Here is a 16,421-nt window from a genome sequence, read left to right on the forward strand (position 1 = left end):
TTATGGGGGGAAAAAAAAATCTTTTGGTTTTTTGAGTCACTTGAGAAAAAGTGACTCTATGTAATCGGTCAGTGTTAGTCTGTCCGGCCGGCCGTCCGGCCGGCCGTCCGGCCGGCCGTCCTTAGACACCACCTTAACGTTGGACTTTTCTCGGAAACTATCAAAGCGATCCGGCTCATATTTTGTTTAGTCGTGACCTCCAATGACCTCTACACTTTAACGATGGTTTCGTTGACCTTTGACCTTTTTCAAGGTCACAGGTCAGCGTCAAAGGAAAAATTAGACATTTTATATCTTTGACAAAGTTCATCGGATGTGATTGAAACTTTGTAGGATTATTCTTTACATCAAAGTATTTACATCTGTAGCCTTTTACGAACGTTATCAGAAAAACAAGGGAGATAACTAGCCTTTTCTGTTCGGCAACACACAACTTAACGTTGGGCTTTTCTCGGAAACTATAAAAGTGACCGGGCTCAAATTTTATGTGAACGTGACTCCCAGTGACCTCTACACTTTGACGTCTGCTTTGGTGACCTTTGACCTTTTTCAAGGTCACAGGTATGTCTTGAAGGAAAAAAATTGAAATATCATATCTCTGAAACTATTCATCGGATTTGATTCAAACTTTATAGGATTATTCTTTACATCAAATTATTTACATCTGTATTGTGTTGTGAATAGCAATTTCTTCCTGTCCATCTGATGCCTCATATAATATTCAGAACTGCGAAAGTGACTCGATCGAGCGTTTGCTCTTCTTGTTTTGGCAAAATAACTTAAAAATATGGTTTTTTTGGGGAAAAAAAAAAAAAATCCCAACCTACCGACTCTATTTTTTTTGGCCTATGTTACCGTAAACAGACCTTTTTTTTTTTTTGGCCTTACAAAGAGTTGAACAGCTGAGTATCACATGTACTTTGCAGAGAGTCTGCCCATCACAGGGCAACAAGTAGGACACAGACTGTAAGCCATTACACACCGCAAGCGAACAGGAGAAGAAAGGTGACAGCAAAGCATAATGATTCAGATGGGGATGATCGATACCCATGGCTAAATTAGTAGGGCGTTCTGTTATTGATTCTCTCACACAGGCACGCAATATGCATGCACATAAGGGTGGCATTTGTTTGCACACACACAGGCACATGATCTCACACACACACATGCACACCCACACACACACAAACAAAAGCACACACACACACGCACGCACTCACCCTCACCCCCCCCCCCACACACACACACACAAAATCAATAAACACTTTCAGGCACATTCAGGGATTGTTTTCCCACTGAAGCTTCTTCATTCTTCTTCAGCATTCTCAACAGTTGTGTAAATGCAAAAAAGTTTGTTTTTATCACTGCCACATGCTGTCTTTGGGGGACTGGGGATGCCTTGTGTTTTGGTTAGCCATACCACAACAGGGTGCCTGCAGGCCTATTTCTTGTATTTCAAAAGTGTGTATTGGATCTTGAAAACATGCAACATAATCTCAGCACACTGTCCCGGAGAGGAATTTAGTGCGAAACTGAAAGGCTTAAAGGAGTCTGTTCATTGAAAGTCAGATTAGAGGAACTTTAAATACATTTCTCTCTTGTCTCCATTGAGCCAACAAGATGAGAAACATGCACTGCTGACTATGATACATTTTAAACCACTCATCATGCCATTGACCCTGACATTGTGTCACACTAATAGGCTGTATAATCATGAACTTCACATGAACTTCGTCTTTAAGTACCTACATGAACTTCACATGAACTCTCAAGGGTCTCACACATTCTTAGTACGCATTGCTTTCTTACAAAATATAGTCGGGAGCAAACGTCACTCAGCTAAATACCGAATAGTTTGAAGGCCTGTGGCAAGTAAACTATCTTGTATCGATTTTGTTTTGTTCAGAGCAATCCAACTGTACCGCTTTAATTACGTCTTTAGATAAAATTGCATCGCTTATGACACCACCCTCTACCTATTAAGTAAAATGAAAAGTGTTGGCTTGATTTCTGTCATGCTGACAGTCACCACTTACCGGCACGGTGGCCTAGCGGTAAGGCGTCCGCCCCGTGATCGGGAGGTCGTGGGTTCGAACCCCGGCCGGGTCATACCTAAGACTTTAAAATTGGCAATCTAGTGGCTGCTCCGTCTGGCGTCTGGCATTATGGGGTTAGTGCTAGGACTGGTTGGTCTGGTGTCAGAATAATGTGACTGGGTGAGACATGAAGCCTGTGCTGCGACTTCTGTCTTGTGTGTGGCGCACGTTATATGTCAAAGCAGCACCGCCCTGATATGGCCCTTCGTGGTCGGCTGGGCGTTAAGCAAACAAACAAAAAAAAAGTCACCACTTAACGTGTCGAATGTACCGTCATGGAAACACTGGTGTTGAGTAATGGAAAATGATGCCTGTCAACAGCTAGCTCTGCGGACGTCACCATGAGTGAAACTCAATGATAGGGTTATGTTGGTATATAACTGAAGTGCCTGAAATGACATGGTCTTTGAACCATCAGTATATGTGAACAGCATAACGTCAGCAGTGTGCACAGTTCAGGGTTCAACGTACTGTGCACGCACCAGTAACCTGTTTCAATGCACTTGTATTTGCCAGTTGTGGAGCAGGGTCACGGGCTGTAAAAATTGCATTGCATGTGTAGTGTATTACCCTTTCCTTTTTACATTTTAGTCAAGTTTTGACTAAATGTTTTAACATAGAGGGGGAATCGAAACGAGGGTCGTGGTGTATGTGTGTCTGTCTGTCTGTGCGTGTGTGTGTGTAGAGCGATTCAGACCAAACTACTGGACCGATCTTTATGAAATTTGACATGAGAGTTCCTGGGTATGAAATCCCCGAACGTTTTTTTCATTTTTTTGATAAATGTCTGATGACGTCATATCCGGCTTTTCGTGAAAGTTGAGGCGGCACTGTAACGCCCTCATTTTTCAACCAAATTGGTTGAAATTTTGGTCAAGTAATCTTCGACGAAGCCCGGACTTCGGTATTGCATTTCAGCGTGGTGGCTTAAAAATTAATTAATGACTTTGGTCATTAAAAATCTGAAAATTGTAAAAAAAAATAAAAATTTATAAAACGATCCAAATTTACGTTCATCTTATTTTCCATAATTTTCTGATTCCAAAAACATATAAATATGTTATATTTGGATTAAAAACAAGCTCTGAAAATTAAATATATAAAAATTATTATCAAAATTAAATTGTCCAAATCAATTTAAAAACACTTTCATCTTATTCCTTGTCAGTTCCTGATTCCAAAAACATATAGATATGATATGTTTGGATTAAAAACACGCTCAGAAAGTTAAAACAAAGAAAGGTACAGAAAAGCGTGCTATATTCCTTCTTAGTGCAACTACTACCCCGCTCTTCTTGTCAATTTCACTGCCTTTGCCATGAGCGGTGGACTGACGATGCTACGAGTATACGGTCTTGCTGAAAAATGGCATTGCGTTCAGTTTCATTCTGTGAGTTCGACAGCTACTTGACTAAATGTTGTATTTTCGCCTTACGCGACTTGTTACATTTTAGTCAAGTTTTGACTAAATGTTTTAACATAGAGGGGGAATCGAGACGAGGGTCGTGGTGTATGTGTGTGTGTGTGTGTGTGTGTGTGTAGAGCGATTCAGAGTAAACTACTGGACCGATCTTTATGAAATTTTACATGAGAGTTCCTGGGTATGATATCCCCAGACTTTTTTTTCATTTTTTTTATAAATGTCTTTGATGACGTCATATCCGGCATTTTGTAAAAGTTGAGGCGGCACTGTCACACCCTCATTTTTCAATCAAATTGATAGAAATTTTGGCCAAGCAATCTTCGACGAAGGCCAGACTTTGGTATTGCATTTCAGCTTGGAGGCTTAAAAATTAATTAATGACTTTGGTCATTAAAAATCTGAAAATTTTAATTAAAATTATTTTTTTATAAAACGATCCAAAATTACGTTTATCTTATTTTTCATCATTTTCTGATTCCAAAAACATATAAATATGTTATATTCGGATTAAAAACAAGCTCTGAAAATTAAAAATATAAAAATTATGATTAAAATTAAATTTCCGAAATCGATTTAAAAACAATTTCATCTTATTCCTTGTCCTTTACTGATTCCAAAAACATATAGATATGATATGTTTGGATTAAAAACACGTTCATAAAGTAAAAAAGAATAGAGATATAGAAAAGCGTGCTATCCTCCTCAGCGCAACCGCTACCACGCTTTTCTGGATTGTTAATTTCACTGCCTTTGCCACGAGCGGTGGACAGACGATGCTACGACTACGAGTGTACGGTCTTGCGGAAAAAATGCAATGCGTTCAGTTTCATTCTGTGAGTTCGACTGAGCTTGACTAAATGTTGTATTTTCGCCTTACGCGACTTGTTACATTTAGTCAAGTTTTGACTAAATGTTTTAACATAGAGGGGGGAATCGAGACGAGGGTCATGGTGTATGTGTGTGTCTGTGTGTGTGTGTGTGTGTGTAGAGCGATTCAGAGTAAACTACTTTTAAACAATTTCATCTTATTCCTTGTCCGTTCCTGATTCTAAAAACATTATATATGTTTGGATTAAAAACACGTTCAGAAAGTAAAAAAGAATAGAAATATAGAAAAGCGTGCTATCCTCCTCAGCGCTACCGCTACCGCACTTTTCTGGATTGTCAATTTCACTGCCTTTGCCACGAAAATGCAGTGCGTTCAGTTTCATTCTGTGAGTTCGACTGAGCTTGACTAAATGTTGTATTTTCGCCTTACGCGACTTGTTTGTTTTTCTGTTTGTTGTTGTTGAAAGATTTCAGTAACCTTTCAGGAATGTTGTTAATTGATTCATTTTCTTTTGCAAATGATTGACAAAAATGGTATTATAGAGGTTGAAACAAATTGGAGAATCTTTAGGCCGTCCTTGGTGTCACCATAAAAAGCTAATAATTATCACATTAGCCCTGACAGTCTGCAGCTCTGCTTCATCAAAACTTAATTTTAAACTTTCTCTTTCTTGTCTTGCAAATGAAAATGAAGCAGTTTGTATGTATACAACATTGTATAAATAATTGTTCTATTTTGTATATGTTTTTTTTTTTTAAATGTCCAGTGATCATTACACCCCCGGTATAGGGGTGTGTATAGGATTCGCTTGATGTGTTTGTTTGTTTGGGTGTGTGTTTGTGTTCGCATATAGATCTCAAGAATGAACGGACCGATCGTCACCAAACTTGGTGAACAGGTTCTATACATTCCTAAGACGGTCCTTACAAAAATTGGGACCAGTCAAACACACGGTTAGGGAGTTATTGGTGGATTAAGATTCTACAAGGACTTATAGAGGAACATATTAATGGTCAAAGGTCAAAGCCTGGTGGGTTAAGTGTGGAGATTTTTCCGATCTCCCAGGTCAACTTATGTGCAGACCTGCTAGTGGCTTATCCCCCTTCGTGTGTACACGCAAGCACAAGACCAAGTGCGCACGGAAAAGATCCTGTAATCCATATCAGAGTTCGGTGGGTTATAGAAACACGAAAATACCCAGCATGCTCCCTTCGAAAGCGGCGTATGGCTGCCTAAATGGCGGGGTAAAAACGGTCATACATGTAAAATTCCACTCGTGCAAAAACACGAGTGTATGTGGGAGTTTCAGCCCACGAACGCAGAAGAAGAAGTTGGTTTTTGATGTGTGACAAATCAATGATGCTATCCCATGTCAAAGCCTGACATTGTTGCAGGGGAAGGATAGTATCTGTAGTAGAGACAGTGGTACCTGCCTGGACCAACCTAAGGTGGTTTGTAGCATGACATTGTTGCAGGGGAAGGATAGTATCTGTAGTAGAGACAGTGGTACCTGCGATGAATGGTCCTTTGGACCAGCCAAAAGTACTGTCCTTACATTGCAGGTGGCCTGTCAATGCAGGTATAGTTTGGCAATTAAGATTAATACTGAAAGCGACAGCAGAAGGTAATGTCCTTTATTTGGAGATCATCATCCACTTAGGGTCTAAGCTAACAAGAATTCCTTCAAAGGTTTTGAAATGCTCCGAGTTTTTAGTGGCAGCTGTTTAGAAGATTTTGTGAACCAAAAAAAGGCTGTGTTTCCGCTCTACAACCTCCAAAAATCTGAGAAAATCAGATCTTGAAAAGGAGGGAGTCTTAAAATGGAGGTAAATTTACAGAGGTAACTATGAACAGAAAATCTGAAAAAATAAGGTCTTAAAAGGGAGGGAGTTACAAATTGGAAGGTCTTAAAGGGGGGGGGGGGGGTTCCGCTGTATCGACTAATTCATTCTCATTCATTTTTTTATCAATACATTTTCTTCTCCTTTTTCGTTATTCAGATTTAGGTGAAGGAAGTGTCAGCCCGATGTGACTCGTGTTTTACCTGTTGGACCAGTGCTACCTGACTCTCCTCCACCATGTCAACATCTCCGCACCTCTCGTCTCACTCTCAGAATGAAATGTATGACAGAGTTGCCGACGATGATATGAGGAATGGTTCGCCCATGGAGTTTCTCTTCAGAGATGTGAACGTTCACATCAATGGCACCCAGATTCTGCAGGACGTTAGTGGAATTGCGAACAGCGGCGAAGTCTTGGCGGTGATGGGTCCTAGTGGTGAGTAATGTATGCACTGGTTCTGTGTGTGTGTGTTTGTGTGTGTGTGTGTGTGTGTTTGTGTGTGTGTGTTGGTGTATGTGTGTGGGTGTGTGTTTGTGTGTGTGTGTGTGTGTGTGTGTGTGTGAGCCTGACACAGTGTGTGTCTCTCTCTCTTTGGGTTTGTGTGTGTGTATGGGTGTGTGTCTGTCTGTCTGTCTGTCTGTCTGTCTGTGACTGTGTGTGTATAAGTGTTACAATGCAAAGTACACATATGTATGTATGAATGTGACAACTGACATGCATAGTGATTTTGTACATGTATGAATATATGTGACAAGTGATTACATTTTGTCTGTGTGTCTTAATGTCAAACTCAAAGAGGATGCTTTTTTCTGCGTAATTATCAGAGTGATTGGTAATTTCTTGATCTTAAAGTTAAAGAGCAGTGTTACAGTAGTAGAGCTAGGAAACTTAAACTGGTCCTGTTAAAAAAAAGTAATGTTTTGTTTTACTTATAAATCAGTTCAGTTTTGCAATTAAACTTACAGTGAATTTTTCAAACATAATATAAATATCCATTTTCACTTAATCAATATGGTAACTTTTAAGTGCAAATGCATTAGAGCAACCTAGTGGTCTTTATCATTCAGAACAAAGGTCTGCATTAAAGAAAAAGAAAAACACCAGGTTAGAATTGACAGGTATCTTTAGTAACAGAAAGTCGATCTTGCAGATGTATTGACTATTATTAATGACTTCGGGACCTACATGATTACCACAATTTTCTGCAAAAAAAATTATGTTTGATGTTGTACTCTTAACTGTATCATCAAAAAGCATGAAACATTTCTCTCTCTCTCTCTCTCTCTCTCTCTCTCTCTCTCTCTCTCTCTGAGTCTCTCTCTCTCTCTCTGAGTCTCTCTCTGAGTCTCTCTCTCTCTCTCTCTCTCTCTCTCTCTCTCTCTCTCTCTCTCTCTCTCTCTCTCTCTCTCTCTCTCTCTCTCTCTCTCTCTCTCTCATGCATTTTTCATCATGATCATTAACTCTACTTGAAAAACATGAATGTTAAGTGTATTATAATTTATATACTACATGTACCCTGAAAAGGATGATGGTTCAGTTTCCAGTTGTTATGATGACTTAATTCATCTCGTTTTTCTCATGTGTAAGGTGGAGGGACCTGACACCTGTCAAGTAGATTTGAGGGGATGGAGGGATGGGAAAAGCCTGTGCAGTAACCCCCCCCTCATTTTAAGACCTACTATATCTGAGAAAATCGGTATTAAATTTGAAAGTCTGAAATAAGGGGGGAATCTACTGTATACAAACAAGATGTAACAACAGCATGTGGAATCCAGGATGACATTTAGCATGGGTCCAGCTGCACCTATTTAAGTGTACATGTACTGATATTCTAAAACGTAAATTTCATAACTGAAAAAGTGGTATGGTGTGAACATTTTTGTAACTTCAGGATTTTTTGTCAGCAAGGATTTTAGGTTAAAATGACCTTTTGGTGTGTATGGATTACTTTACGCATACATTGTACTGCCAAAGGACTAATCTTTTAGAGCAGTATGGAGGGGCTAAAGTAAATCCACTGGAAAAAGTTTGTGGAGTCCACTGGGGACATAGATAAAAATAGTATTCATAAATCATTGGTTGCAAACAGGTGAAATATACATTCTCTGACTTTTCCTCAAAGTCGGGCGGTGTTCTTATGTTCTGACCCTTGTACATGTAAACTCGATCTGCATTCTGTAACTGTCTGTGATAATTAATTTTAATTCAATGTGTTACAGGCTCAGGAAAGACAACTCTGCTAAATGCTCTGTCTGGACGCGCCACCGTCACATCAGGGGAAATCACTCTGGACGGGCAGCCCATGACCAAAAAAGTGAGGAAAAGAACATGCTACGTTCTGCAGCAGGATATATTTCTGTCCAAACTGACACTGTGGGAAACTCTGTATGTAAGTATGTTTTTTTGCTTTCATTTGAGTGCACTTCTATTTGATATGGCATATATATGTTACAGTAAATTCATCAAACCAGTAAATTTGTAAATTTCCTGGGTGTCAAACTCAGTAAATTTGTAAATTTCCTGAATTTTTCAGTAAATTGGTAAATTTACGGAGTGAATTTACAAATTGACTGGTTTGATGAATTTACTGTAACATATGATATACGATATGATGCTTCTGTATGCACCCCATCAACATCATCATGAGCCCAACACATTACTTGCTCAATGTTAAAAGGGGGGGGGGGGGGTGTCCCCAGAGAGAGAAGTTTAAGTGTATGTGTGTGATAAGATAAGACAATTTATTGTCCATACAATTAATTACAATGGATGAAAAAGTGACTGGTTCATCTGCTCTTAAAACAACCAAAACAACATATGACAACAACCTTAAAAACAAAAATAAGAACAATAAAACATACGAAGTAAGAACACCTAAAGTACTCCAGACAGACACGTCTGCCACATCCATACTGCACACACACACACACACACACACACACACATGTAGATTGATTGTAATGATTTAATTTATCTTTAGCTGACTAGAATATAGTCAATGTTTGTAAAGATTTTAGTCAAGCAGTATGTAAGAAATGTTAAGTCCTTTGTACTGGAAACTTGCATTCTCCCAGTAAGGTCATATATTGTACTACGTTGCAAGCCCCTGGAGCAATTTTTTGATTAGTGCTTTTGTGAACAAGAAACAATTAACAAGTGGCTCTATCCCATCTCCCCCCTTTCTCCGTCGCGATATAACCTTGAACGGTTGAAAACGACGTTAAACACCAAATAAAGAAAGAAAGATCTTTAGCTGACGTCTGCATAATATGTAAAAAATAAAAAATAAAAAAAAATGTATGTATGTATGTTAGCTAGGAAGTAATGGTGCAATAATCTGTTCAGTACAATGCAAAGAGGGCTACGCATCTATTGCCTTACCTGCAGTCTTTGCGAATAATGATTGAAGGAGAGGAATATGACATTCAGATTTGTTTACTGATGTAGTTTGCAGCCATGGTGTATCTACCAGAGAAACTTCCGCTTGCTGAGAAGCTGGCAAAGATTGATCACATCATTGACGTGCTGGATCTCAACAAGTGCAGGAACACAGGTATCATGTGCAGCATATTTTTTCATATCTGTGTGTGTGTGTGTGTGTGTGTGTGTGTGTGTGTGTGTGTGTGTGTGTGTGTGTGTGTGTGTGTGTGTGTGTGTGTGTGTGTGTGTGTGTGTGTGTGTGTCGCACACGTGCATGCATACACATGTGTGCATGTGTTATGGAGCGCACAAGTGTGTATGTGTGTGTGCTGCTCACATGTATGCGCATGTGTGCTGTGTGTGTGTGCACTGAAATTGCAATAACATTTTAAGAAATTATTGCATTGTATTCGTTATCATTTGCTGAATCCAGATTTGATTATGTAGATATGTTATGTTTATTCTGAAATTTGTTCAAAATTAAAGAAAATGCAAATGAGGTCCCATCTTCCCATGCTTCATGGAGACCAACTTGACATGTCTCGGTCTTCGGGTTTCGGCTAGCCAAGTCTTACTAGTATTGGTGATGACTGATCCTGGGTTTTCAGTGTCGATCTTTTAGTTTTTAGCCAATAACAGATTGACTAAATTCTTTAATATCACTTTACGCGACTTGCTTTTATTTTAGACAACGTCTGACAGAAAACTGTTGTCCTCCATTTCAGTGGTTGGTGACCAGTTCTTGCGAGGGTTGTCAGGCGGAGAGAAGAAGCGACTGAGCATTGCATGTGAGCTGATCAAGGATCCTGACGTCATGTTAATGGATGTGAGCGCCACTTAGGTGTATTTTGATTGCTCTTTTCCCTTGTTTCAGTTCAGGAAAAAAGGGCTTGAGGGTCAAATGTCAGTTTGCATATGTTTGCTTGTAAATAGTTGAAATAGTGGGTGTACAGAATTGATGGATATATGCAGGCACAAAATTCATGCATGTACACACACACCTTTGATTTAATTCTTCACTTTTCTTACCCATACAGTCAGTAATTGCACACTGAATTTTCTGTTGTCTAAAATTAGTGTTTGTTTTTACTGCAATGCTGCATTGAATCCCCCTTTCAAGATCCCCCCCCCCCCCCCTCATCTTTAAGTCTTACATTTTCAGATTATCTACTCATGACCTTTACAAAGGTATACCTCCACTTTAAGACCCAACCGGCACGGTTGGCCTAGTGGTAAGGCGTGTGCCTCGTGATCGGGAGGTCGTAGGTTCGAACCCCGGCCGGGTCGTACCTAAGACTTTAAAATTGGCAATCTAGTGGCTGCTCCGCCTGGCGTCTGGCATTATGGGGTTAGTGCTGGGACTGGTTGGTCCGGTGTCAGAATAATGTGACTGGGTGAGACATGAAGCCTGTGCTGCGACTTCTGTCTTGTGTGTGGCGCACATTATATGTCAAAGCAGCACCGCCCTGATATGGCCCTTCGTGGTCGGCTGGGCGTTAAGCAAACAAACAAACAAACTTTAAGACCCCCTCCTTTCTGAAACCTGACTTCTCAGATTTTGAGAGATCTTAAAAAAGAGGGTTCCACTGTATTATGTGATCTCCCCCCACGGGTTAGGGGGAACAATTTACCCGATGCTCCCCAGCATGTCGTAAGAGGCGACTAACGGATTCTGTTTCTCCTTTTACCCTTGTTAAATGTTTCTTGTATAGATTAATAGTCAATTTTTGTAAAGATTTTAGTCAAGCAGTATGTAAGAAATGTCAAGTCCTTAAATGTACTGGAAACTTGCATTCTCCCAGTAAGGTAATATATTGTACTGCGTTGCAAGCCCCTGGAGCAAATGTTTGATTAGTGCTTTTGTGAACAAGAAACAATTGACAAGTGGCTCTATCCCATCTTCCCCCTTTCCCCGTCGCGATATAACCCTTCGTGGTTGAAAACGACGTTAAACACCAAATAAAGAAAGAATTATGTGATCGCTGAAATTGTCAAAACAAAACGTAAACACAACGGCAACCAGTTTTGGTAACTTCTTTATCGTGTGTTTGTGTTATTAGAAATGTGATGTGGTGCTAAAAGAAAATGTCCCTGTTAGTGTAAAATGAACATGGACATTCAAGTTTTCTTACCTCATCTAACTTTGGTCAGACAGTCGCTGACTTCTTCGGGATGGTAAGGCCAACAACAACAAGAATAGTCTGTTTACTGTATCCCGACCGACACTATTTTTTCGCGCGACCCTAGACTTTTTGGGGGGGCATTTGGAAAAGAAAAAAAAAAGTCTGTTTTTTGGCAAAATAACTTAAAAAATATGTTTTTTGGAGGGGGGGGGGGAAACATCCCGACCTACCGACCCTATTTTTTGTGCCTATGTTACCGTAAACAGACTATTTTTTGGGGGGGGGCCTAATCACTCAAATTGTTTATTTATTTATGTATATGTGTGTTTTTGTTGTACTTAGGAACCCACATCAGGCCTGGACTCCAGCACAGCGTACACTCTGATGCAGCTGTTGAAGAAGTTCACAGAGCAGTCGGGCAAAGCCGTGGTGGTCTCCATCCACCAACCGGCCAGCCAGATCTTCCACATGTTCACCCACCTCCTTCTCCTGGCAGACGGTCATGTACGTTACATTCCTCAGGGTGTTGGTTGGTCTGTGCTGTCAGTTCTGCTCGTTAACGAGAATCCGCCTGATGCTGGGCTTACACCTCTCCGGTTCTTGCCGAAAATCCGGTTTTTGAAAACTTTTAGAACCGGAAAATCCGTTTTTTTTTTAAGTAAAACTTTAAAAAAAAGAAACTTTTTCAGTTTAAATGGTTGATGGAGGCAAAATGAGTATGATTTTATCATTTATTAACATGCATTTTGGTACCAGGAGAGGCTGTTCTTTGACCCTCTCGCCGTGGACCCTGGCCTTTCAGGTTTTTCACTTTTCTTTGGTGTTATCCCTGCTGATGTGTCTTGGTTTTAGTTAGGTATGACGGGCGCTGTGGCGGGGTGGTAAGACGTCGGCCTCCTAATCTGGAGGTCGTGAGTTCGAATCCTGGTCGCTGCCGCCTGGTGGGTTAAGAGGAGAGATTTTTCCGATCTCCCAGGTCAACTTATGTGCAGACCTGCTTAGTGACTTAACCCCCTTCGTGTGTACACGCAGGCACAAGACCAAGTGCGCACGGAAAAGATCCTGTAATCCATGTCGGAGTTCGGTGGGTTATGGAAACACAAAAATACCCAGCATGCCTACTCAACGAAAGCGGAGTGAGCTGACTATGCTCTCAGAGTATAGTGTGGGGAACCCAAATGGACAAACGAGCTCACACGTAACCAGAAAAATTCTGGAACGCTGAAGAAGAAGAAGAAGTTTGTTGATTGCAGTGGTGATACAGGGGAACAAACCCCCCTCTCAAGACCTAAAATACCCACTGATTTTCTCAGATTTTTTTGAGGTTTTATTAAAGGAAGAAGTCTTACTAACAGGGGTAAATTTACAAAGGCTATGAACAGAAAGTCTGAGGAAAAAAAGGTATAAAAAATGGGAGGGAGTCTTAAATTGGGGGGTCGTAAAAGAAGGGTTCCCCTGTACAGTAATCTTTTTCTTCTTCTGCGTTCGTGGGCTGAAACTCCCACGTACACTCGTGGTTTTTTGCACAAGTGGAATTTTACGTGTATGACCGTTTTTTTACCCCACCATTTAGGCAGCCATACGCCGTTTTCGGAGGAAGTACAGTAATCGGGGATGGGATTTTTATGCAAATTGGTTCACTTCTTCTGTTGATCAATCTAAACCATTGAAATAACCCAGTTTTGGTGTTCACATTATAGACATTTTTTAACTTTTACAGGTAGCCTATTTTGGTGATGGAAGAAAAGCCTTGAGTTTCTTTGAAGAGTTGGATCTCTTTTGTGAACCTCACTTCAATCCAGCAGACTTCATCTGTGAGTGAGATTATTATGCAGACGCACAATTCATCTCTCTTGCTTTTAATGCCTGCCTGGACATCTTAATCCATACGTAGTACCAGGCTCTTGCTCTGTGTATATTTGTATGTTGTATTCCCCCCCACCCCCCCCCCCCCCCTCTCTCTCCCTCTCTCTCTCTCTCTCTCTCTCTCTCTCTCTCTCTCTCTCTCTCTCTCTCTCTCTCTCTCTCTCTCTCTCTCTCTCTCTCTCTGGCACGCCCACAGGTGCACTTGCTATCTGTCTTTCTGGCAATCACGATTCTTAATCCATTTACTCGTTATCTCTAAGGCTCTTGCTCTGTGTATATTTGTATGTTGTATCCCCCCCTCTCTCTCTCTCTCTCTCTCTCTCTCTCTCTCTCTCTTTCTCTCTGGATTACTGCAACTCGCTCCTAGCCGGCCTCCCAGACGCCAAGCTAGACCGCCTACAGCGCATCATGAACAATGCAGCACGTCTTGTGCTGCGCAAGCGCAAGCGCGACCATGTCACCCCTCTCCTCATGACCCTTCACTGGCTACCAATCAAAGCACGCATTACATATAAAATAGCTACCCTGTGTTACCGTAGCCTTCAAGACTCTGCCCCTTCTTACCTGTCTTCGCTCTTAAAGCCACACGTCCCCACACGCAACCTCAGATCCGCTGACGCAGGGCACCTTGTTGTCCCACGCGTCAAACTGAACGCTTTCGGCAAGCGCGCCTTTACCTACACAGCTCCCTCTATTTGGAACTCTCTGCCCATGTCTGTCCGCCTTTCTACCTCTCTCCCTTCCTTCAAGTCCTCTCTAAAAACACACCTCTTCCGGGAATACTTCAACCCCTAGCCTGTGCGAGTGATTCGATGTTGTCCGTGTGTGTGTTTGTGTGTGTGTGCGAGTGAGCGACACGAGTATATGCGAGTAATTGGTTGTGTGCACTGTTCAGTATTTGCCACATTAAGGAGAGGGGTCGCTTGCCATCGTAGCGCGCTGTGGGCCGGCTGGGGGCGGGTTGCTTGCGAGGGCTGTATTTTGTACATTGATTATTTGATACATGTATAATTATTAAATGCGTCTCCAGGAATATGTTTAGTTTAAATCTTGTGTCGATACTATTTAATTCTGCCTCGCTATTAGCCATTGAGTAAAACTGTTTTATCACCATTGCTTTATTGTTGTTAATTCGTCTCCAGAAATATGTTTTGTTTTAATCTTGTGTCGATACTATTTAACTCTGCCTCGTTATTAGCCATTGAGTATAACTGTTTTATCACCATTGTTTTATTGTTGTTCTTTGGCCATTTACGTTGAATGACTTGTTATACATTGACATTGATAGTTTTATTCTTCTTCTTCTTCGTCGTTCGCTAGATAGTTTTATTATAAGAACCTTTTTTTTTTTTAATTCCTATTAACTCGATGTTCTTTAACTATGTTTGTAAATTGTTAGAGGATCTTTTAGTAGAAGTGTTTAACTGTCGAAGCTGCTTTTACCTAAGAGACCGACTGTATATTGTGCTGTTGTACTTGTCAGACTTGATTGTACCAAGTCCTTCACATGTTGTAATGCGCTTAGAGCCAAATATTTTTGTTTTTTGTAAGGGATAGGCGCAATATAAATACACTTTATTATTATTATTCTCTCTCTCTCTCTCTCTCTCTCTCTCTCTCTCTCTCTCTCTCTCTCTCTCTCTCTCTCTCTCTCTCTCTCTCTCTCTCTCGCGCATGCATGTGCACTCCCTATCTGTCTTGTTAGCAATCACAATTGGTTATGTGTTTTGTGCCTGTTTTCTAGCCTGTTATTCTACATGCTTCATGTCATCATGTGTCAAAGCTTGGGATGCAGTATTTAAATAAATGATGTCTGGTGCCTGTGTTTTAGTGGAAACTGTGAAAAAGGATGAAGAAACAGTGCAGAAGATCATCGACTTGGCAGAGAAGAAGAGGTCTGTATGCTGAGTGAAAGAGAAAAGAAATCAGCAAGTTTGTTTGTGCGCAAACACTCGAATGCACACTCCTGTGTATGCAAACATGTGTCCGCATGTGTGCTTACAAAAACACATACGAACACACACATTTAAGACTTAATTCCTCCTTTTTAAGACTCTATTTTCACAGACTTTAGAAGCCTTAATGTACAACATTGTATTGTTGATGAATCATTGTATACACCATAAACAATTATGTTATACAACTAAAGACAGTAGTATAGTCATACTAAGAGTGATTGTTTGTTTAATTATTTTTTTAACGTCTCTACAGCTGGTATGGCTACCCAGGACCATACCAAGTGTGAGAATTATTATTATGATTATTATTATGGATTTTTTCCTCCATTTTTTGGTCCCCAGATCTACAGACTTGTGGCCTGCCAAGTTACGGCACATGAGGAAAGACGGACGTTCATATCCAAGCAGTATAGATCAGGCTGCTCTCCCTTTGATTTCACAAGTTCACTCTGGCAGCGTTGTCTTGTACACAGGTGAGCTGCATGGAGCAATTTATTTTTCACTTTTACACACTTTTGTTTTATTTAGTGTTCCATTGTCACTGTTTGCAGGTACATGCATATGATCATTGTAATTCGCTGATAATAGACAATGTTCAAAAATATCTCTGTCAGGATTTCCAAGCGCTGTGGAATAGTTGCTCCCCGCTTTAGGGTGATAAACAATAACGTGTGGTCGATTCGTTCAAAACACGATGGCAGCAAATAACTGACTCTGATGTGTATGTTTGCAGTGTTCGCTTGCCCACAGTAATATATAGTAAGAAACACGATAGCAGCAAATAACTGACTCCGATGTGTATGTTATGCAGTGTTCGCTTGCCCACAGTAATATATAGTAAGAAACACGATAGCAGCAAATAAC

General features: G+C 40.6%; 1 protein-coding gene across 2 annotated transcripts in view; it reads left to right on the forward strand.

Annotated features, from left to right (window-relative positions):
* LOC138975334 (uncharacterized) overlaps positions 1–16,421 on the forward strand; it is a 46,571-nt gene that overhangs the window by 13,495 nt on the left and 16,655 nt on the right. For both annotated transcript variants that reach the window (XM_070347993.1, XM_070347994.1), the window contains exons 2-9: positions 6,349–6,625; positions 8,410–8,579; positions 9,638–9,743; positions 10,336–10,436; positions 12,076–12,237; positions 13,454–13,547; positions 15,431–15,494; positions 15,900–16,030. In XM_070347993.1, coding sequence (XP_070204094.1) covers positions 6,427–6,625; positions 8,410–8,579; positions 9,638–9,743; positions 10,336–10,436; positions 12,076–12,237; positions 13,454–13,547; positions 15,431–15,494; positions 15,900–16,030 — 1,027 coding nt within the window. In that variant the 5' untranslated portion in view covers positions 6,349–6,426. The remainder of the gene's footprint in view (positions 1–6,348; positions 6,626–8,409; positions 8,580–9,637; positions 9,744–10,335; positions 10,437–12,075; positions 12,238–13,453; positions 13,548–15,430; positions 15,495–15,899; positions 16,031–16,421) is intronic.

This window comes from Littorina saxatilis, linkage group LG9 (genome assembly GCF_037325665.1).
Source record: "Littorina saxatilis isolate snail1 linkage group LG9, US_GU_Lsax_2.0, whole genome shotgun sequence".
NCBI classification, from domain to species: Eukaryota; Metazoa; Mollusca; class Gastropoda; order Littorinimorpha; family Littorinidae; genus Littorina; species Littorina saxatilis.